This window comes from Staurois parvus, unplaced genomic scaffold (genome assembly GCF_062004578.1).
Source record: "Staurois parvus isolate SC_StPar_1 unplaced genomic scaffold, SC_StPar_1.0 ptg003532l, whole genome shotgun sequence".
NCBI lineage: Eukaryota > Metazoa > Chordata > Amphibia > Anura > Ranidae > Staurois > Staurois parvus.
The window spans coordinates 94571-110000 of NW_028321328.1; the positions used below are offsets into that span (position 1 = coordinate 94571).

The following is a 15430-nucleotide window of genomic DNA, read 5'->3' on the forward strand; positions in this document are numbered from 1 at the left end:
ACTGTACTCCACACCAATACCAGGCCCAAGCACCATGAGGTCAGCAAGGGGCCCTACCAATGGCTCCACCCCCTGGGCTTCTCAGAGTTGACCATCTCATCTACAAAGAGGTGCCACTGCCGGGACTATCAATAGGATGCAGAGACTGTACTCCACACCATTAGGTCAGCAGGGGGGCTCTTCCAATCGCTCCCCAAATTTTGGCTGGGCTTTTCGGAGTTGACCATCTCACCAACAACAAGGAGGTACCACTCCCAGGACTGCCCATTAGGATATAGAGACTGTACTCCACACCAATACCGGGTCCAAGCCCCATCAGGTCAACAGGGGGCCCTTCCAATCGCTCCCCACCCCCCGGGCTTCTCGGAGTTGGCCATCTCTTCTACAGAGGAGGTGCCACTGCCAGGACTGACCATTAGGACATAGAGACTGTACTCCACACCAATACCGGGCCCAAGCCCCATCGGGACAGCAGGGTCAGCAGGGGGGCTCTTCCTATTGCTCCCCAAATCTTGGCTGGCCTCCTCAGAGTTGGCCATCTCGCCAACACCAAGGCGGTGCCACTGTCGGAGGGGGGTACAGACTGTACTTCCATACTGTCTCTGGGTCTGATTTGATCAGCATGGGACCTTTTCAGTTGTTATTCCCCCCCCCCCATAACTGCCTGTCAACTGTGGCCACCAATCAAATCTGAGTGGCGGTGTCACCACTGCACGTTGGCAGGAGGGGTGGTGGCACGCAGAGTGAGGTGGTCCATGACAGCGGAGGGTTCTCCAGGATGGACAGTGAAGAAGAGCAGCATGTTTGGTGTGTAGGAGCTCCTCGGAGCAAAACATCATCAACGAGGCGGTGCCACTGCCAGGAGTGCCCATGAGGGGGGTACAGACTGTCCTCCCATACTGGGCCCGATTGGGTCTTCCAATTGCACCTCCACCCCATTCTTGGCCGGCAACTTTCCAAGTGCAACACGTCCACCTGTCACATTTGAGTGGCAGCGGTAGGAGTGGCAGGAGAGGTGGTGCCGGGGGAAGTGGATTCCCTGGGATGGACAGTGAGGACCAGAAGGTGACCACTGATGTGACCAGATGTCTTGAAGCCACCGCAGCAGCAACAACAGTGGCACTTCCAGGACTGTCACCACGGGGGTAGGCAGGAGAATTGGTGGCATGTAGGGTGGTTGAGGTGACAAGGCCGGTGACAGCGGAGGAGCATTAGGTGATCATCCTGGTCATGTATGGGCGTCTCGGAGCCGACTGGAGCACAAACAGCAATATCAAAGTGTAGGTGGCACTGCCAGGGCTGCCCATAGGGGGTACAGGGCCTGACAGAGGTTCTCGCAGTCTCTAGTAGTCCCATGAAGCTAGTGGTTGGTCTCCAACAGTCTCCTGCTGCAGATCTCCAGGCTTCAGTCACACGTGTAGTATGTCCCCAGTCTATGACCCTCTCCGCTGGTATGTTAGTCTGACAAGCTTCTTCAGTACAAGATATATGGAATATGATGTGTGGCCTCCTGGGAGGGTCAGGGGCTTCAGATGAGGGACTCGGCACAGGGACGGTGGGAACCCCTCATAATGGGCACAGCGGGTGTACAGACCCGGGAACTCAGCACAGGTATGGTGGGAACCCCTTATAAAGGGCACATTGGGTGTACAGACCTGGGAACTCAACACAAGTGGTGGGAACCCCTCATAATGGGCCCAGCGGGTGTACAGACCCGGGAACTCAGCACAGGGACGGTGGGAACCCCTCATAATGGGCACAGCGGGTGTACACACCCGGGAACTCAGCACAGGGATGGTGGGAACCCCTCATAATGGGCACAGCAGGTGTACAGACCCGGGAACTCAGCACAGGGACGGTGGGAACCCCTCATAATGGGCACAGCGGGTGTACAGACCCGGGAACTCAGCACAGGGATGGTGGGAACCCCTCATAATGGGCACAGCGGGTGTACAGACCCGGGAACTCAGCACAGGGACGGTGGGAACCCCTCATAATGGGCACAGCGGGTGTACAGACCTGGGAACTCAGCACAGGGACGGTGGGAACCCCTCATAATGGGAACAGCAGGTAAAATAAGGGTGCATCCCCAGTTGCGATTGCACCGGACCCGCACTTCAGTTGGGGGTTCCTGTGATCGGCTGGAAGAGGCAGTCCTGTTGGAAGCTGCCGGCTCCCGCAGCTGATTGAGGCTACTCGCTAGCAACTGCTTATGCAGCGATCGCACACAAGCGACGGGCCCCGGACTCAGGCAGTCTTCTGCTTCTCGCAACAAATCGCAGGAACTCCCGCTGGGTTTCTCGCATGTAATTGGAGTAAATGCGAGTGTGAATGCGCCCGTAGATGAGCACAGAGACCAGAATCGGTACACAGGGATGACAGCCGGTTCTCTGTCGGCTCGCTGTCGGCGCTCTGCCTCCGCTGATCTGATCACCTCTAGGTTAGGGGATGTGAATGAATAGAATAGACTTGCTATCCCAAATACATAAATAATCAGAGCTCTAATCAATCAAAAACCACAAGTCCCAATATCTACATGAGAAAATAGTCCTTCAAAAACATAAAGTCATTCAAAAAGTTTCAAACGAAAAACCTCCAAGTAGAAAACAGCTTCCAGAGTGACTTCTGAAACCAAAAACCTCCAAAAGAAAGAAAACTCACCTAGTGCATTACCTTTATCAGCTTGAATACATTCACTCCGTAACGCATGTGATTGACACAGAAACCTCTCCTGATCACTATTATATTACGTGAAAAACTGTGTCCACTTCTAGAGTGCAGATTACCCGCCTGCCAATCGCAGATAGCCGAATGACGGCTACACTGCGGCCGGACAGTTCTGGGAGGGGGTCATGTGACGTCCTTCCAGAACGCGCGCTCCTGCGCGCCCCCGGCGATTTCCGTGATCGCTGTGTCCTACAGACTCAGCTGATCACATGATGTGGTAAAAGGCCAATCACAGCAGCCTTTTACCACGTGATTAGCCGTGTCCAATGACCCGCTGATCACTGGGAAATGCAATTGCCGGTTCTCGTCTGCACTTTCCTCACGGTGTCAAAGCGTGAGGAAAGTGCTGCCCAGAACCGGCAGTTGTCAGAGCGGGGATCGGCACCGATCATCAGGGCACTGATGATCAGTGCCCTGATGATTGGTGCCCAGCAGTTCCGCCCACCTGTGCCCAGCAGTGCTACCCACCTGTGCCCATCAGTGCCACCCACCAGTGCCCATCACTGCAGCCCAGTAGTGCTGCCAGTCAGTGCCCAGTGGTTGTGCCAGTCAGTGCCCAGCAGTGATGCCAGTTAGTGCCACCCATCAGTGCCACCTATCAACGCTGCCTATCCGTGACACCTCATTAGTGCTGCCTATCAGTTCCCATCAGTGCTGCCTATCAGTGCCCATCAGTGCTGCCTATCAGTGCCCATCAGTGCTGCCTATCAGTGCCCATCAGTGCTGCCTCATCAACGCACATCAGTGAAGGAGAAAATTTACCTGTTTGGAAATTTTTATAATAGAAACAAAGAAACTTTTTTTTTTTTCTTCAAATTCTTTGCACTTTTTTTGTTTATTCATTGGACTTAATCATAAAGGATCAAGTCCAAGTGACGTTAAGTCCAATGACGAAACGTCAAGGGAAGTGACGTCAGACGCACAGCGGAACCGGAAGTGACCAAGCGGCCATTTTGGATCCTGGAATTCTCTATCTAAGACACGGGAGAGGATCTGATGAGGATTTGCAGAGGTCTGGCTGCATTTGTTCCTTTTTTGGTGGCAATTCTAAAGATGGAGATATATGTAAGCACATGAGTAAAGTATTATCTGTCAATGTTATAGGGAATTACACTATTGTTGGTTTATATATATGGTGGCATCATATGGAGACTGGTGTGGAGAGGAGTATATCACTGTGGCTGTGAAGATCCCCCTGGTGGAGCTTATTTTAGGTCAGTACCTTGCCTGGGAGGATTACAAGCTTGTGTTTATATTCTTTTGGTAAGGGTATTTAACCCCTCGCCTACCGGGCACTTCTACCCCCTTCCTGCCTACCGGGCACTTCTACCCCCTTCCTGCCTACCGGGCACTTCTACCCCCTTCCTGCCTACCGGGCACTTCTACCCCCTTCCTGCCTACCGGACACTTCTACCCCCTTCCTGCCTACAGGGCGCTTCTACCCCCTTCCTGCCTACAGGGCGCTTCTACCCCCTTCCTGCCTACAGGGCGCTTCTACCCCCTTCCTGCCTACCGGGCACTTCTACCCCCTTCCTGCCTACCGGGCACTTCTACCCCCTTCCTGCCTACAGGGCACTTCTACCCCCTTCCTGCCTACCGGGCACTTCTACCCCCTTCCTGCCTACCGGGCACTTCTACCCCCTTCCTGCCTACCGGGCACTTCTACCCTCTTCCTGCCTACCGGGCACTTCTACCCTCTTCCTGCCTACCGGGCACTTCTACCCCCTTCCTGCCTACCGGGCACTTCAACCCCTTCCTGCCTACCGGGCACTTCAACCCCTTCCTGCCTACCGGGCACCTCAACCCCCTTTCTGCCCACCGGGCACCTCTACCCCCTTTCTGCCCACCGGGCACTTCTACCCCCTTCCTGCCCACCGGGCACTTCTACCCCCTTCCTGCCTACCGGGCACTTCTACCCCCTTCCTGCCTACCGGGCACTTCTACCCTCTTCCTGCCTACCGGGCACTTCTACCCTCTTCCTGCCTACCGGGCACTTCTACCCCCTTCCTGCCTACCGGGCACTTCAACCCCTTCCTGCCTACCGGGCACTTCAACCCCTTCCTGCCTACCGGGCACTTCAACCCCTTCCTGCCTACCGGGCACTTCAACCCCTTCCTGCCTACCGGGCACCTCAACCCCCTTTCTGCCCACCGGGCACCTCTACCCCCTTTCTGCCCACCGGGCACTTCTACCCCCTTCCTGCCCACCGGGCACTTCTACCCCCTTCCTGCCTACCGGGCACTTCTACCCCCTTCCTGCCTACAGGGCACTTCTACCCCCTTCCTGCCTACCGGGCACTTCTACCCCCTTCCTGCCTACCGGGCACTTCTACCCCCTTCCTGCCTACCGGGCACTTCTACCCCCTTCCTGCCTACAGGGCACTTCTACCCCCTTCCTGCCTACCGGGCACTTCTACCCCCTTCCTGCCTACCGGGCACTTCTACCCCCTTCCTGCCTGCCGGGCACTTCTACCCCCTTCCTGCCTACCGGGCACTTCTACCCCCTTCCTGCCTACAGGGCACTTCTACCCCCTTCCTGCCTACAGGGCACTTCTACCCCCTTCCTGCCCACCGGGCACTTCTACCCCCTTCCTGCCTACAGGACACTTCTACCCCCTTCCTGCCTACAGGGCACTTCTACCCCCTTCCTGCCTACCGGGCACTTCTACCCCCTTCCTGCCTACAGGGCACTTCTACCCCCTTCCTGCCTACAGGGCACTTCTACCCCCTTCCTGCCTACCTGGCACTTCTACCCCCTTCCTGCCTACCGGGCACTTCTACCCCCTTCCTGCCTACCGGGCACTTCTACCCCCTTCCTGCCTACAGGGCACTTCTACCCCCTTCCTGCCTACAGGGCACTTCTACCCCCTTCCTGCCTACAGGACACTTCTACCCCCTTCCTGCCTACAGGACACTTCTACCCCCTTCCTGCCTACAGGACACTTCTACCCCCTTCCTGCCTACAGGACACTCTACCCCCTTCCTGCCTACAGAGCACTTCTACCCCCTTCCTGCCCAGGCCAATTTCCAGCTTTCAGCGCTGTCACACTTTGATTGACAATTGCGCGGTCATGCAACATTGTACCCATATGAAATGTTTATAATTTTTTTCTCACAAATAGAGCTTTCTTTTGGTGATATTTAATCACCGCTGGGCACTTTATTTTTTGCACTATAAACAAAAAAAGTGCAAAAAATTTGAAAAAAAAAAATTTGTTTGTTTCTATTATAAAATTTTTCAAACAGGTAATTTTTCTCCTTCACTGATGTACGTTGATGAGGCAGCACTGATGGGCACTAATAGGCGGCACTGATAGGCAGCACTGATGGGAACTGATAGGCAGCACTAATGAGGTGGCACAGATAGGCGGCAGTGATAGGCAGCACTAATGAGGTGTCACGGATAGACGGCATTAATAGGTGGCACTGATAGGTGGCACTGACTGGCATCACTGCTGGGCACTGACTAGTGGCACTGCTAGGCATTGACTGGCACAACTGCTGGGCACTGACTGGCCCAACCACTGGGCACTGACTGGCAGCACTGACTGGCAGCACTGCTGGGCTGCACTGATGGGCACTGGTGGGTGGCACTGGTGGGCACAGGTGGGTGGCACTGCTAGGCACAGGTGGGCGGAACTGGTGGGTGGCACTGCTGGGCACCGATCATCAGGGCACTGATCATCAGTGCCCTGATAATCGGTGCTGATCCCTCCTCTGACAACTGCCGGTTCTCGGCAGCACTTTCCTCACGATCTGACAGTGTGAGGAGAGTGCATCCAGAACCGGCACTTGCATTTCCCGGTGATCAGCGTGTCATTGGACACGGCTAATCACGTGGTAAAAGGTCGCTGTGATTGGTCTTTTACCACATCACGTGATCAGCTGAGTCCGTAGGACACAGCGATCACGGAGATCGACGGGTGCGCGCAGGAGAGTGCGTTCTGGGAGGACGTCATATGACGCCCTCCCAGAACTGGCCGGCCGCAGTGTAGCCGTCATTTATCTATCTGCGGTCGGCAGGCGGGTAATCGGCACACTGTAGAAGTGGACACAGTTTTTCAGAGTTTTTTTTTTTTTTATTTGTCACAAGATTGTTTCACGTTTCCCCAGTCGTTCACTTACTATAATAGTGATCAGGAGAGGTTTCTGTGTCAATCACATGCGTTACGGAGTGAATGTATTCAAGCTGATAAAGGTAATGCACTAGGTGAGTTTTCTTTCTTTTGGAGGTTTTTGGTTTCACAAGTCACTCTGGAAGCTGTTTTCTACTTGGAGGTTTTTCGTTTGAAACTTTTTGAATGATTTTATGTTTTTGAAGGACTATTTTCTCATGTAGATATTGGGACTTGTGGTTTTTGATTGATTAGCTCTCTGATTATTTATGTATTTGGGATAGGAAGTCTATTCTAATAGGATTATCACACTTTTTGGGGTTTAAAGCGTTTACATGCGTTTTGGGGATCTATATTCTAAATAAGGGAAGGGGACACCGTAAATGTGAATGAAGAGGACCGGGTACCTTCCAGTGAGTGCATGTTCTTCTCCTTGGCCGTCTCCTGCACGCTGGAAAACGCGTCTCCGAGGTTGGGGTCGGCGCCGGCTCGCAGCAAGGACTTGACGATGCTGTGTGGACACAACGAGACACCAAATCATTTCCGGATCAAACATTTCTCTGCAATTCTCAGCAAAACTGAAATCTCACAAATAAAAATGGAGACGATTATTCTGCAGGACGGTACGGGATTGAATCCGGATCCATCCCGAGGGGGGGGGGGATTAGATGGTTAGCGGATGTCGGAGGTTATTGATCCCCTCCCGCTATTATCCATTCATAGCGGGGGGGGGGGGGGGGGGGACACAACAGGCCGAAGAAAAGGTCAGTGCATGAGCTGCTCGATGGCTGCGACACCTTGCCGGCAGCTGGGGTCGCTCAACCAAGATCCCTGCCACATAGGGAGGCCAATGCGTGACCGCTGGCTTCAGGCGATAGCCCCCCCCCCCCCCCCTCCAATCAACCCCGCGAGGGCTGCGGTGAAGGGACGCTCAGGGCTGCTTTTAACACCTTCCTTGCTGGGTCATGTAAACGTACGGTGCTGGTCGGACGTGTCTACAGGTTGGGGGTCCATTCACCCACTGGAAGCCACTTATGGACTTTGACCAAATATAATGCAGTTTGCCAGTCCAGGTGACTGCATTAGTTTTCTTTTTTCAGGTTTCCCCCCCCCCCCTCTTTATCTGGGGACCCTGCCGGTAACACTTCCTGTCCAAGGGTGACAACTCTCACTGAGACTATAGAGAAGCAGTGTTGTCACACTAGGACAGGACTACGGAACACCTCCTCCTCTCCATAACAAAGGGAAGTGTGTTGTAGTCCTGTCCTAGGGTGACAGCGCTGCTCCTCTATATATATGGTACAAGGGCGAGTGTTGTCATCCTAGGACAGGAAATGCTGTACGGTGTAGGCGCAAGATGAGGACGTCATCGGTGGGCCGGCAGAGGAAAAATGAAGACGCCAGCCACTGACCCCCAGTACTGCGAGCTTTATTCGTTTTAGTTACGGGGCGGGGCCAGAGACAGTAGAGGGTTAAATGATGCTGTACTTCCTCCAGCCAGGAAAAGGGGCGGGCTCTGACTTGCTTCAGCTTCTAATGCACATTGTGAGAAGCTCACAGTGTGCAGTGACATCAGAGGAAGCCGTTTCAGTCCAGGAGAGGAGCCGCTACAGCTCTGCAAGACTGAAGGGAAGGCCAGGGATGGGGGGGGGCGTTTTTGGTTCTATAGACTTCAAGGGGAATGCTGCAGAAAATCATGTATTGCGTTTTTGATGAGTTTTTTAAAATCTGGCTAGCAACAACAAAAAAAAAAAACCCCACAAAGCGCATCAAAAACACAAGTGCAAAAATGCAATGCAGAAACGCAACCTGCATAGGTGTGCACCTAAACTTATTCTCCGGGCGCTCTGGTCTGGTCAGTGAATATTCAGTGTCAGAGACAGCAAATATGCTAAAGGATATAGTAAGGGACTGTGGACCTCACACAGGAGATGGTCAGAGCCTGTGGACCTCATACGGGAGATGGTCAGAGCCTGTGGACCTCACACGGGAGATGGTCAGAGCCTGTGGACCTCACACGGGAGATGGTCAGAGCCTGTGGACCTCACACGGGAGATGGTCAGAGCCTGTGGACCTCACACGGGAGATGGTCAGAGCCTGTGGACCTCACACGGGAGATGGTCAGAGCCTGTGGACCTCACACGGGAGATGGTCAGAGCCTGTGGACCTCACACGGGAGATGGTCAGAGCCTGTGGACCTCACACGGGAGATGGTCAGAGCCTGTGGACCTCACACGGGAGATGGTCAGAGCCTGTGGACCTCACACGGGAGATGGTCAGAGCCTGTGGACCTCACACGGGAGATGGTCAGAGCCTGTGGACCTCACACGGGAGATGGTCAGAGCCTGTGGACCTCACACGGGAGATGGTCAGAGCCTGTGGACCTCACACGGGAGATGGTCAGAGCCTGTGGACCTCACACGGGAGATGGTCAGAGCCTGTGGACCTCACACGGGAGATGGTCAGAGCCTGTGGACCTCACACGGGAGATGGTCAGAGCCTGTGGACCTCACACGGGAGATGGTCAGAGCCTGTGGACCTCACACGGGAGATGGTCAGAGCCTGTGGACCTCACACGGGAGATGGTCAGAGCCTGTGGACCTCACACGGGAGATGGTCAGAGCCTGTGGACCTCACACGGGAGATGGTCAGAGCCTGTGGACCTCACACGGGAGATGGTCAGAGCCTGTGGACCTCACACGGGAGATGGTCAGAGCCTGTGGACCTCACACGGGAGATGGTCAGAGCCTGTGGACCTCACACGGGAGATGGTCAGAGCCTGTGGACCTCACACGGGAGATGGTCAGAGCCTGTGGACCTCACACGGGAGATGGTCAGAGCCTGTGGACCTCACACGGGAGATGGTCAGAGCCTGTGGACCTCACACCCGAGATGGTCAGAGCCTGTGGACCTCACACACGAGATGGTCAGAGCCTGTGGACCTCACACACGAGATGGTCAGAGCCTGTGGACCTCACACACGAGATGGTCAGAGCCTGTGGACCTCACACACGAGATGGTCAGAGCCTGTGGACCTCACACGGGAGATGGTCAGAGCCTGTGGACCTCACACGGGAGATGGTCAGAGCCTGTGGACCTCACACGGGAGATGGTCAGAGCCTCTGGACCTCACACGGGAGATGGTCAGAGCTTCTGGACCTCACACGGGAGATGGTCAGAGCCTCTGGACCTCACACGGGAGATGGTCAGAGCCTCTGGACCTCACACGGGAGATGGTCAGAGCCTGTGGACCTCACACGGGAGATGGTCAGAGCCTGTGGACCTCACACGGGAGATGGTCAGAGCCTGTGGACCTCACACGGGAGATGGTCAGAGCCTGTGGACCTCACACGGGAGATGGTCAGAGCCTGTGGACCTCACACGGGAGATGGTCAGAGCCTGTGGACCTCACACGGGAGATGGTCAGAGCCTGTGGACCTCACACGGGAGATGGTCAGAGCCTGTGGACCTCACACGGGAGATGGTCAGAGCCTGTGAACCTCACACGGGAGATGGTCAGAGCCTGTGGACCTCACACGGGAGATGGACAGAACCTGTGGACCTCATACAGGAGATGACCAGAGCCTGTGGACCTCATACCGGGAGATGGTCAGAGCCTGTGGACCTCATACCGGGAGATGGTCAGAGCCTGTGGACCTCATACGGGAGATGGTCAGAGCCTGCGGACCTCATACGGGAGCTGGTCAGAGCCTGCGGACCTCATACGGGAGATGGTCAGAGCCTGTGGATCTCATATGCTGCAGAAAAGCATGTATTGCGTTTTTGATGTGTTTTGCGTTTAAAATCTGCCTAGCAACAAGAAAAAAACGCAATGCAGAAACGCAACCTGCATAGGTGTGCACCTAGACTTATTTTCAGGGCGCTCTGGTCTGGTCACATGATCGGCTCCCAGCGGTCGGCTTCAGGGGAGAACAAGGACAGCCGACAACAGATGCCCCATAGTAAGCCTATGGCTGATGTCACCGGGAGCAGGTACCCAGTTTTGGAAGGTACCTACTCTTACTTCTGCTGGAATCCCTAGGCCTTCAACGTCTTGGGACAAGTCACAGGTCCCAAGAGGCAGCCAGACCATTCACAAAGTGGAACGCGACTCACGTATGCGCAGTGGGAAGCTGCAAGGCTTCCAACACTAAACATGCCGGCACCAGGGACCCCGAAGAAAGGTGAAGAACTGGCCCGGATGAGGACAGCGCTGGATCCCTGGACAGGTAAGTGACCTTTTATTAAAAAAAGTCAGCAGCTACAGTATTTGTTTTCTAGAGACTGAAGATCCTCTTTAGGCTTCGTTAATTCTAGACTGGAATTCCACTAACGAAAGTTCCACCTCCAGCTTCCCATTTTTGAAACTAGATCGTTACGCCAATTTAGGGTGGTGGCATCTTGACGGAAAACGAGGCAGCAGGACGCCTTTGAAAATTCAAAAAGTTGTCTGCAAAATACGCTTCGCCTTTTCACGTAAGTAGGGAAAAAAATGCTATCTAAGTGAAAATGCTCCATTATTACCTTTGCAAATTGCCTCAACAGTTTCAGATCAATCACTACAAATCACGCCTAACCAACCCTCCCCCCCATAAAAACGAGGAACGTGCTGGAGATCCTCCATTCTTCGTCAATAAATGTGTTTAGTATTTTCAAACTGACATCAGAAAGGAAGTAACAGGATTTGTATAGATCTTTATATTCATTTCCTCGGGCGGAATCTTCACACCTTGGTGCTCCTAGGACAGTATTGACTCGTCCTGGCTGGGGGACGTAGAGAGAGGTGACACTTGTGTGGAGGTCGTCTCTCTTCGCCACGGTCCTTTTCTCCTCCGTTCCGCTCCGGTGACCACCAGCCAAAGTCAACAACCTTCACGGTCAGGCGATCGGCCATTGTCCTCCCCTCTCAGCCGCTGGACACAGTATCAGGAACATGAAAGTTAAACAAACATCGGGCTGTAGAAAGCCTCTTAAGGAGACGACCTTGAAGGGGGGACTTTGCGGCATTGAGTTTGTCACGGAGCCTTGTCAAACCCTTGCGCCACACACGAACTTGGCGCATGTGGGGGATCCGGGCCGTGCCGCCCCAAAGAGCGGATATCCCACCTATTGTCTGCCAGGGGCCTTAATCCTGTGTTGTCCTAAGTCATTTGCCTCCTTTTTGTCACTTATGAACTTGCGACTTGAAGGAAAACATCAAAAGTCACCGATGCTTTGCCGAGAAATTGGATTTCCTTCAGTACAACAGGTTGAGTTTGGTCGGGAGGGACGGCAAACACTTCCAGGGGGGGCTCTTGTGAGCTTTGGCAGAAGGTATGGCTGATCACCCTGGGAACCTCAAATCTTTTTAAAGGGGAACTCCTCTAAGCACTGCTAGTAACTGAACCTCATAATGGCTTCACAAAAATATAAACATAAAAACATGAAAAACTCTTAAATGTATGGTGTGCCCAACTTTTTGTATCACCACACAGGCACCATACATGCAGATATTCAGACTGAGGGGCATGCTTATAACGAAGAAAATATTTAGTTCACCAATCAGAGCCTACGTTTTCTCCAAATGCCCTTTTGGAACATTAGTCGCATTAATTAAAAAAAAAATTCCACCCAGAGTATTATCTGCATGGAGTATGTATGGGTCTGCTCTTATTAGTCAACGTATTGGTAGGTTAAAGAGAATGTGACTTTAGCCATTCAAGGAAGGGTCTGAAGGATCTTTAAAGCCCACCCGAGTCACCTTGTGTTCCCGACCCCATGTGAGCTCCAATTTGATGAGGAGTCCCCCTAACATGGCATAGTTCAGGCCTGGTGTGTAGCCACTAGGCCAGTGGTGGTCAACTTTCTTGCTATGAGGGGCTTCAAGTGTGGTCCCTGAAATCACCAAAGAAACGCCATAAAATTCAGTGAATATTCAGTGTAAGAGACACGCTAAAGGATATAGTCAGAGCCTGTGGACCTCATACCGGGAGATGGTCAGAGCCTGTGGACCTCATACCGGGAGATGGTCAGAGCCTGTGGACCTCATACCGGGAGATGGTCAGAGCCTGTGGACCTCATACCGGGAGATGGTCAGAGCCTGTGGACCTCATACTGGGAGATGGTCAGAGCCTGTGGACCTCATACTGGGAGATGGTCAGAGCCTGTGGACCTCATACGGGAGATGGTCAGAGCTTGTGGACCTCATATGGGAGATGGTCAGAGCCTGTGGACCTCATATGGGAGATGGTCAGAGCCTGTGGACCTCATATGGGAGATGGTCAGAGCCTGTGGACCTCATATGGGAGATGGTCAGAGCTTGTGGACCTCATATGGGAGATGGTCAGAGCCTGTGGACCTCATACGAGAGATGGTCAGAGCCTGTGGACATGCTATTGCAGTTGTTGGGGACTGGAGATATGCTTCAGGAGATAGTCATAGACTGCAGACATATTACATGAGACTGCTAGAAATCATTGCTATTAACAGGGTAATGAGGCCACGAGGGCCATACAAAAAATGCCAAAGGGCCGCATGCAGCCTCTGCATCAAAGGTTGGGCACCAGGGTACTAGGCAAAGGCATAACATTTTGGGAGGAGATCGCATGCACCCCTATGCCCAGAAGCACTGGATGGTTTGTACTAGCTCTGGCTAAGAGTCTCTTTAAGATATCTCCGTCCAAAAAAAAACTATTGTGATGCAACACGCTATGAGCTATGGTAACAAGGACTGATGTGATTGGTTCTCTGCAATCAACAAAGTGTGATATGTTTAAATATGTTTGCAATTTAAAAATACATGAATGAATAAAAAGACATCAAAGCTAAAGATGCAGGATGTCATGAATATAGTGTCGATAATGTCATGAACAGGGGTCCGTATCCAATGAGAGAGACAGGAGATGAGTGTACCTGACACTGAGTGGAAATCCACGGGTCACACAGAGGTGCTCAGGTTGCACTGAAGCCCCAGGATGCTTTGGGGGTCAATGAAAGTCAGGTGGTGCTGTAAGGCGAGACAGGTGGTTCTGGGCTTACTGGGTGGCAAAGGATGCTCTGGGGTCACTGGGTGACACAAAAGTAGGGAACTCACTAGAGAAGTCACTGGAGAATCCGGAGACACAGGAGGTCCAGGAGTCACTGGAGATGTGGGAGGTCCAGGAGTCACTGGAGACGCAGGAGATCCAGGAGTCACTGGAGACGCAGGAGATCCAGGAGTCACTGGAGATCCAGGAGTCACCGGTAACACTGGAGATCCAGGAGTCACTGGAGATCCAGGAGTCAATGGAGATCCAGAAGTCACTGAAGATCCAGAAGTCACTGGAGATGCTGGAGATCCAGGAGTCACTGGAAGCAGTGGAGATCCAGAAGTCACTGGAGATGCTGGAGATCCAGGAGTCACTGGAAACAGTGGAGATCCAGAAGTCAATAAAGATCCAGGAGTCACAGAAGATCCAGAAGTCAAAGAAGATCCAGAAGTCACCAGAGACACGGAAGATCCAGGAGTCACTTGAGATCCAGGAGTCGCTGGAAACGCTGGAGATCCAGGAGTCACTGGAGACACTGGAAATCCAGAAGTCGCTGGAGATCCAGGAGCCACTGGAGATCCAGGAGCCGCTGGAGACACTGGAGATCCAAGAGTCGCTGAAGACACTGGAGATCCAAGAGTCGCTGAAGACACTGGAGATCCAAGAGTCGCTGAAGACACTGGAGATCCAAGAGTCGCTGAAGACACTGGAGATCCAAGAGTCGCTGAAGACACTGGAGATCCAAGAGTCGCTGAAGACACTGGAGATCCAAGAGTCGCTGAAGACACTGGAGATCCAAGAGTCGCTGAAGACACTGGAGATCCAAGAGTCGCTGAAGACACTGGAGATCCAAGAGTCGCTGAAGACACTGGAGATCCAAGAGTCGCTGAAGACACTGGAGATCCAAGAGTCGCTGAAGACACTGGAGATCCAGGAGTCGCTGAAGACACTGGAGATCCAGGAGTCGCTGAAGACACTGGAGATCCAGAATCAGAAGAATCGTCACTTGACTCGTCACGGTGCCAATGCTCCAGGTGAAACCTGGAAGTGCCACCAGCCACGCTGGGGGGGTACAACTAGTTCCGGACCACAGGAAGGATTACTGTGACAGATGACATCTGCACATACTGTGGACTGCTGAGAAGGAAAACAAATGTATCCTTCACCAAGCCTGAACTTTCACTGAAGGTTTAGATGACCCAGCACAAACCTCATCTTAAACTTAATAAAAGGCCAACAAACTCCTTTAGAAAATCCCTTGTGTTTGAAAAAGTAGACAGTAGAAGAGTGGGTAGACGGTCAAGAGCTAGGTGGACAAAGAACGTGCCCAAAACTATCAATAAAATGGTGAAACCTGGACATGAGATGATGGGGAGATGATCAGACTATATGGCTTTTAGGTGTCAGCTCCAATTTAGGAACAGCTCAGCAAACGTCTGATCCAAAGTAACTCAGAGGCCCTCATGGTGCAAATACTAATCTTTCTCCAAAGAGGAACTCAGGTCAAGTGCAATGAAAGCATCTCAGTGACCTCTGAAGAAGTGTCCATACTACACTGTTGAAGGGGGGGTGCATACACACC

The 15430-nt window shown here is 53.0% G+C and overlaps 1 protein-coding gene across 1 annotated transcript in view; it reads right to left on the reverse strand.

The window, feature by feature from the left end:
• The window catches only part of LOC149427739 (mitochondrial disaggregase-like), a gene marked incomplete at its 3' end in the record, with an annotated part of 120526 nt that overhangs the window by 93522 nt on the left and 11574 nt on the right, over positions 1 to 15430 (reverse strand). Inside the window, exon 4 of the mRNA XM_089667717.1 lies at positions 7249 to 7352. Within this exon, the coding sequence (XP_089523843.1) occupies positions 7249 to 7352 (104 nt within the window). The remainder of the gene's footprint in view (positions 1 to 7248; positions 7353 to 15430) is intronic.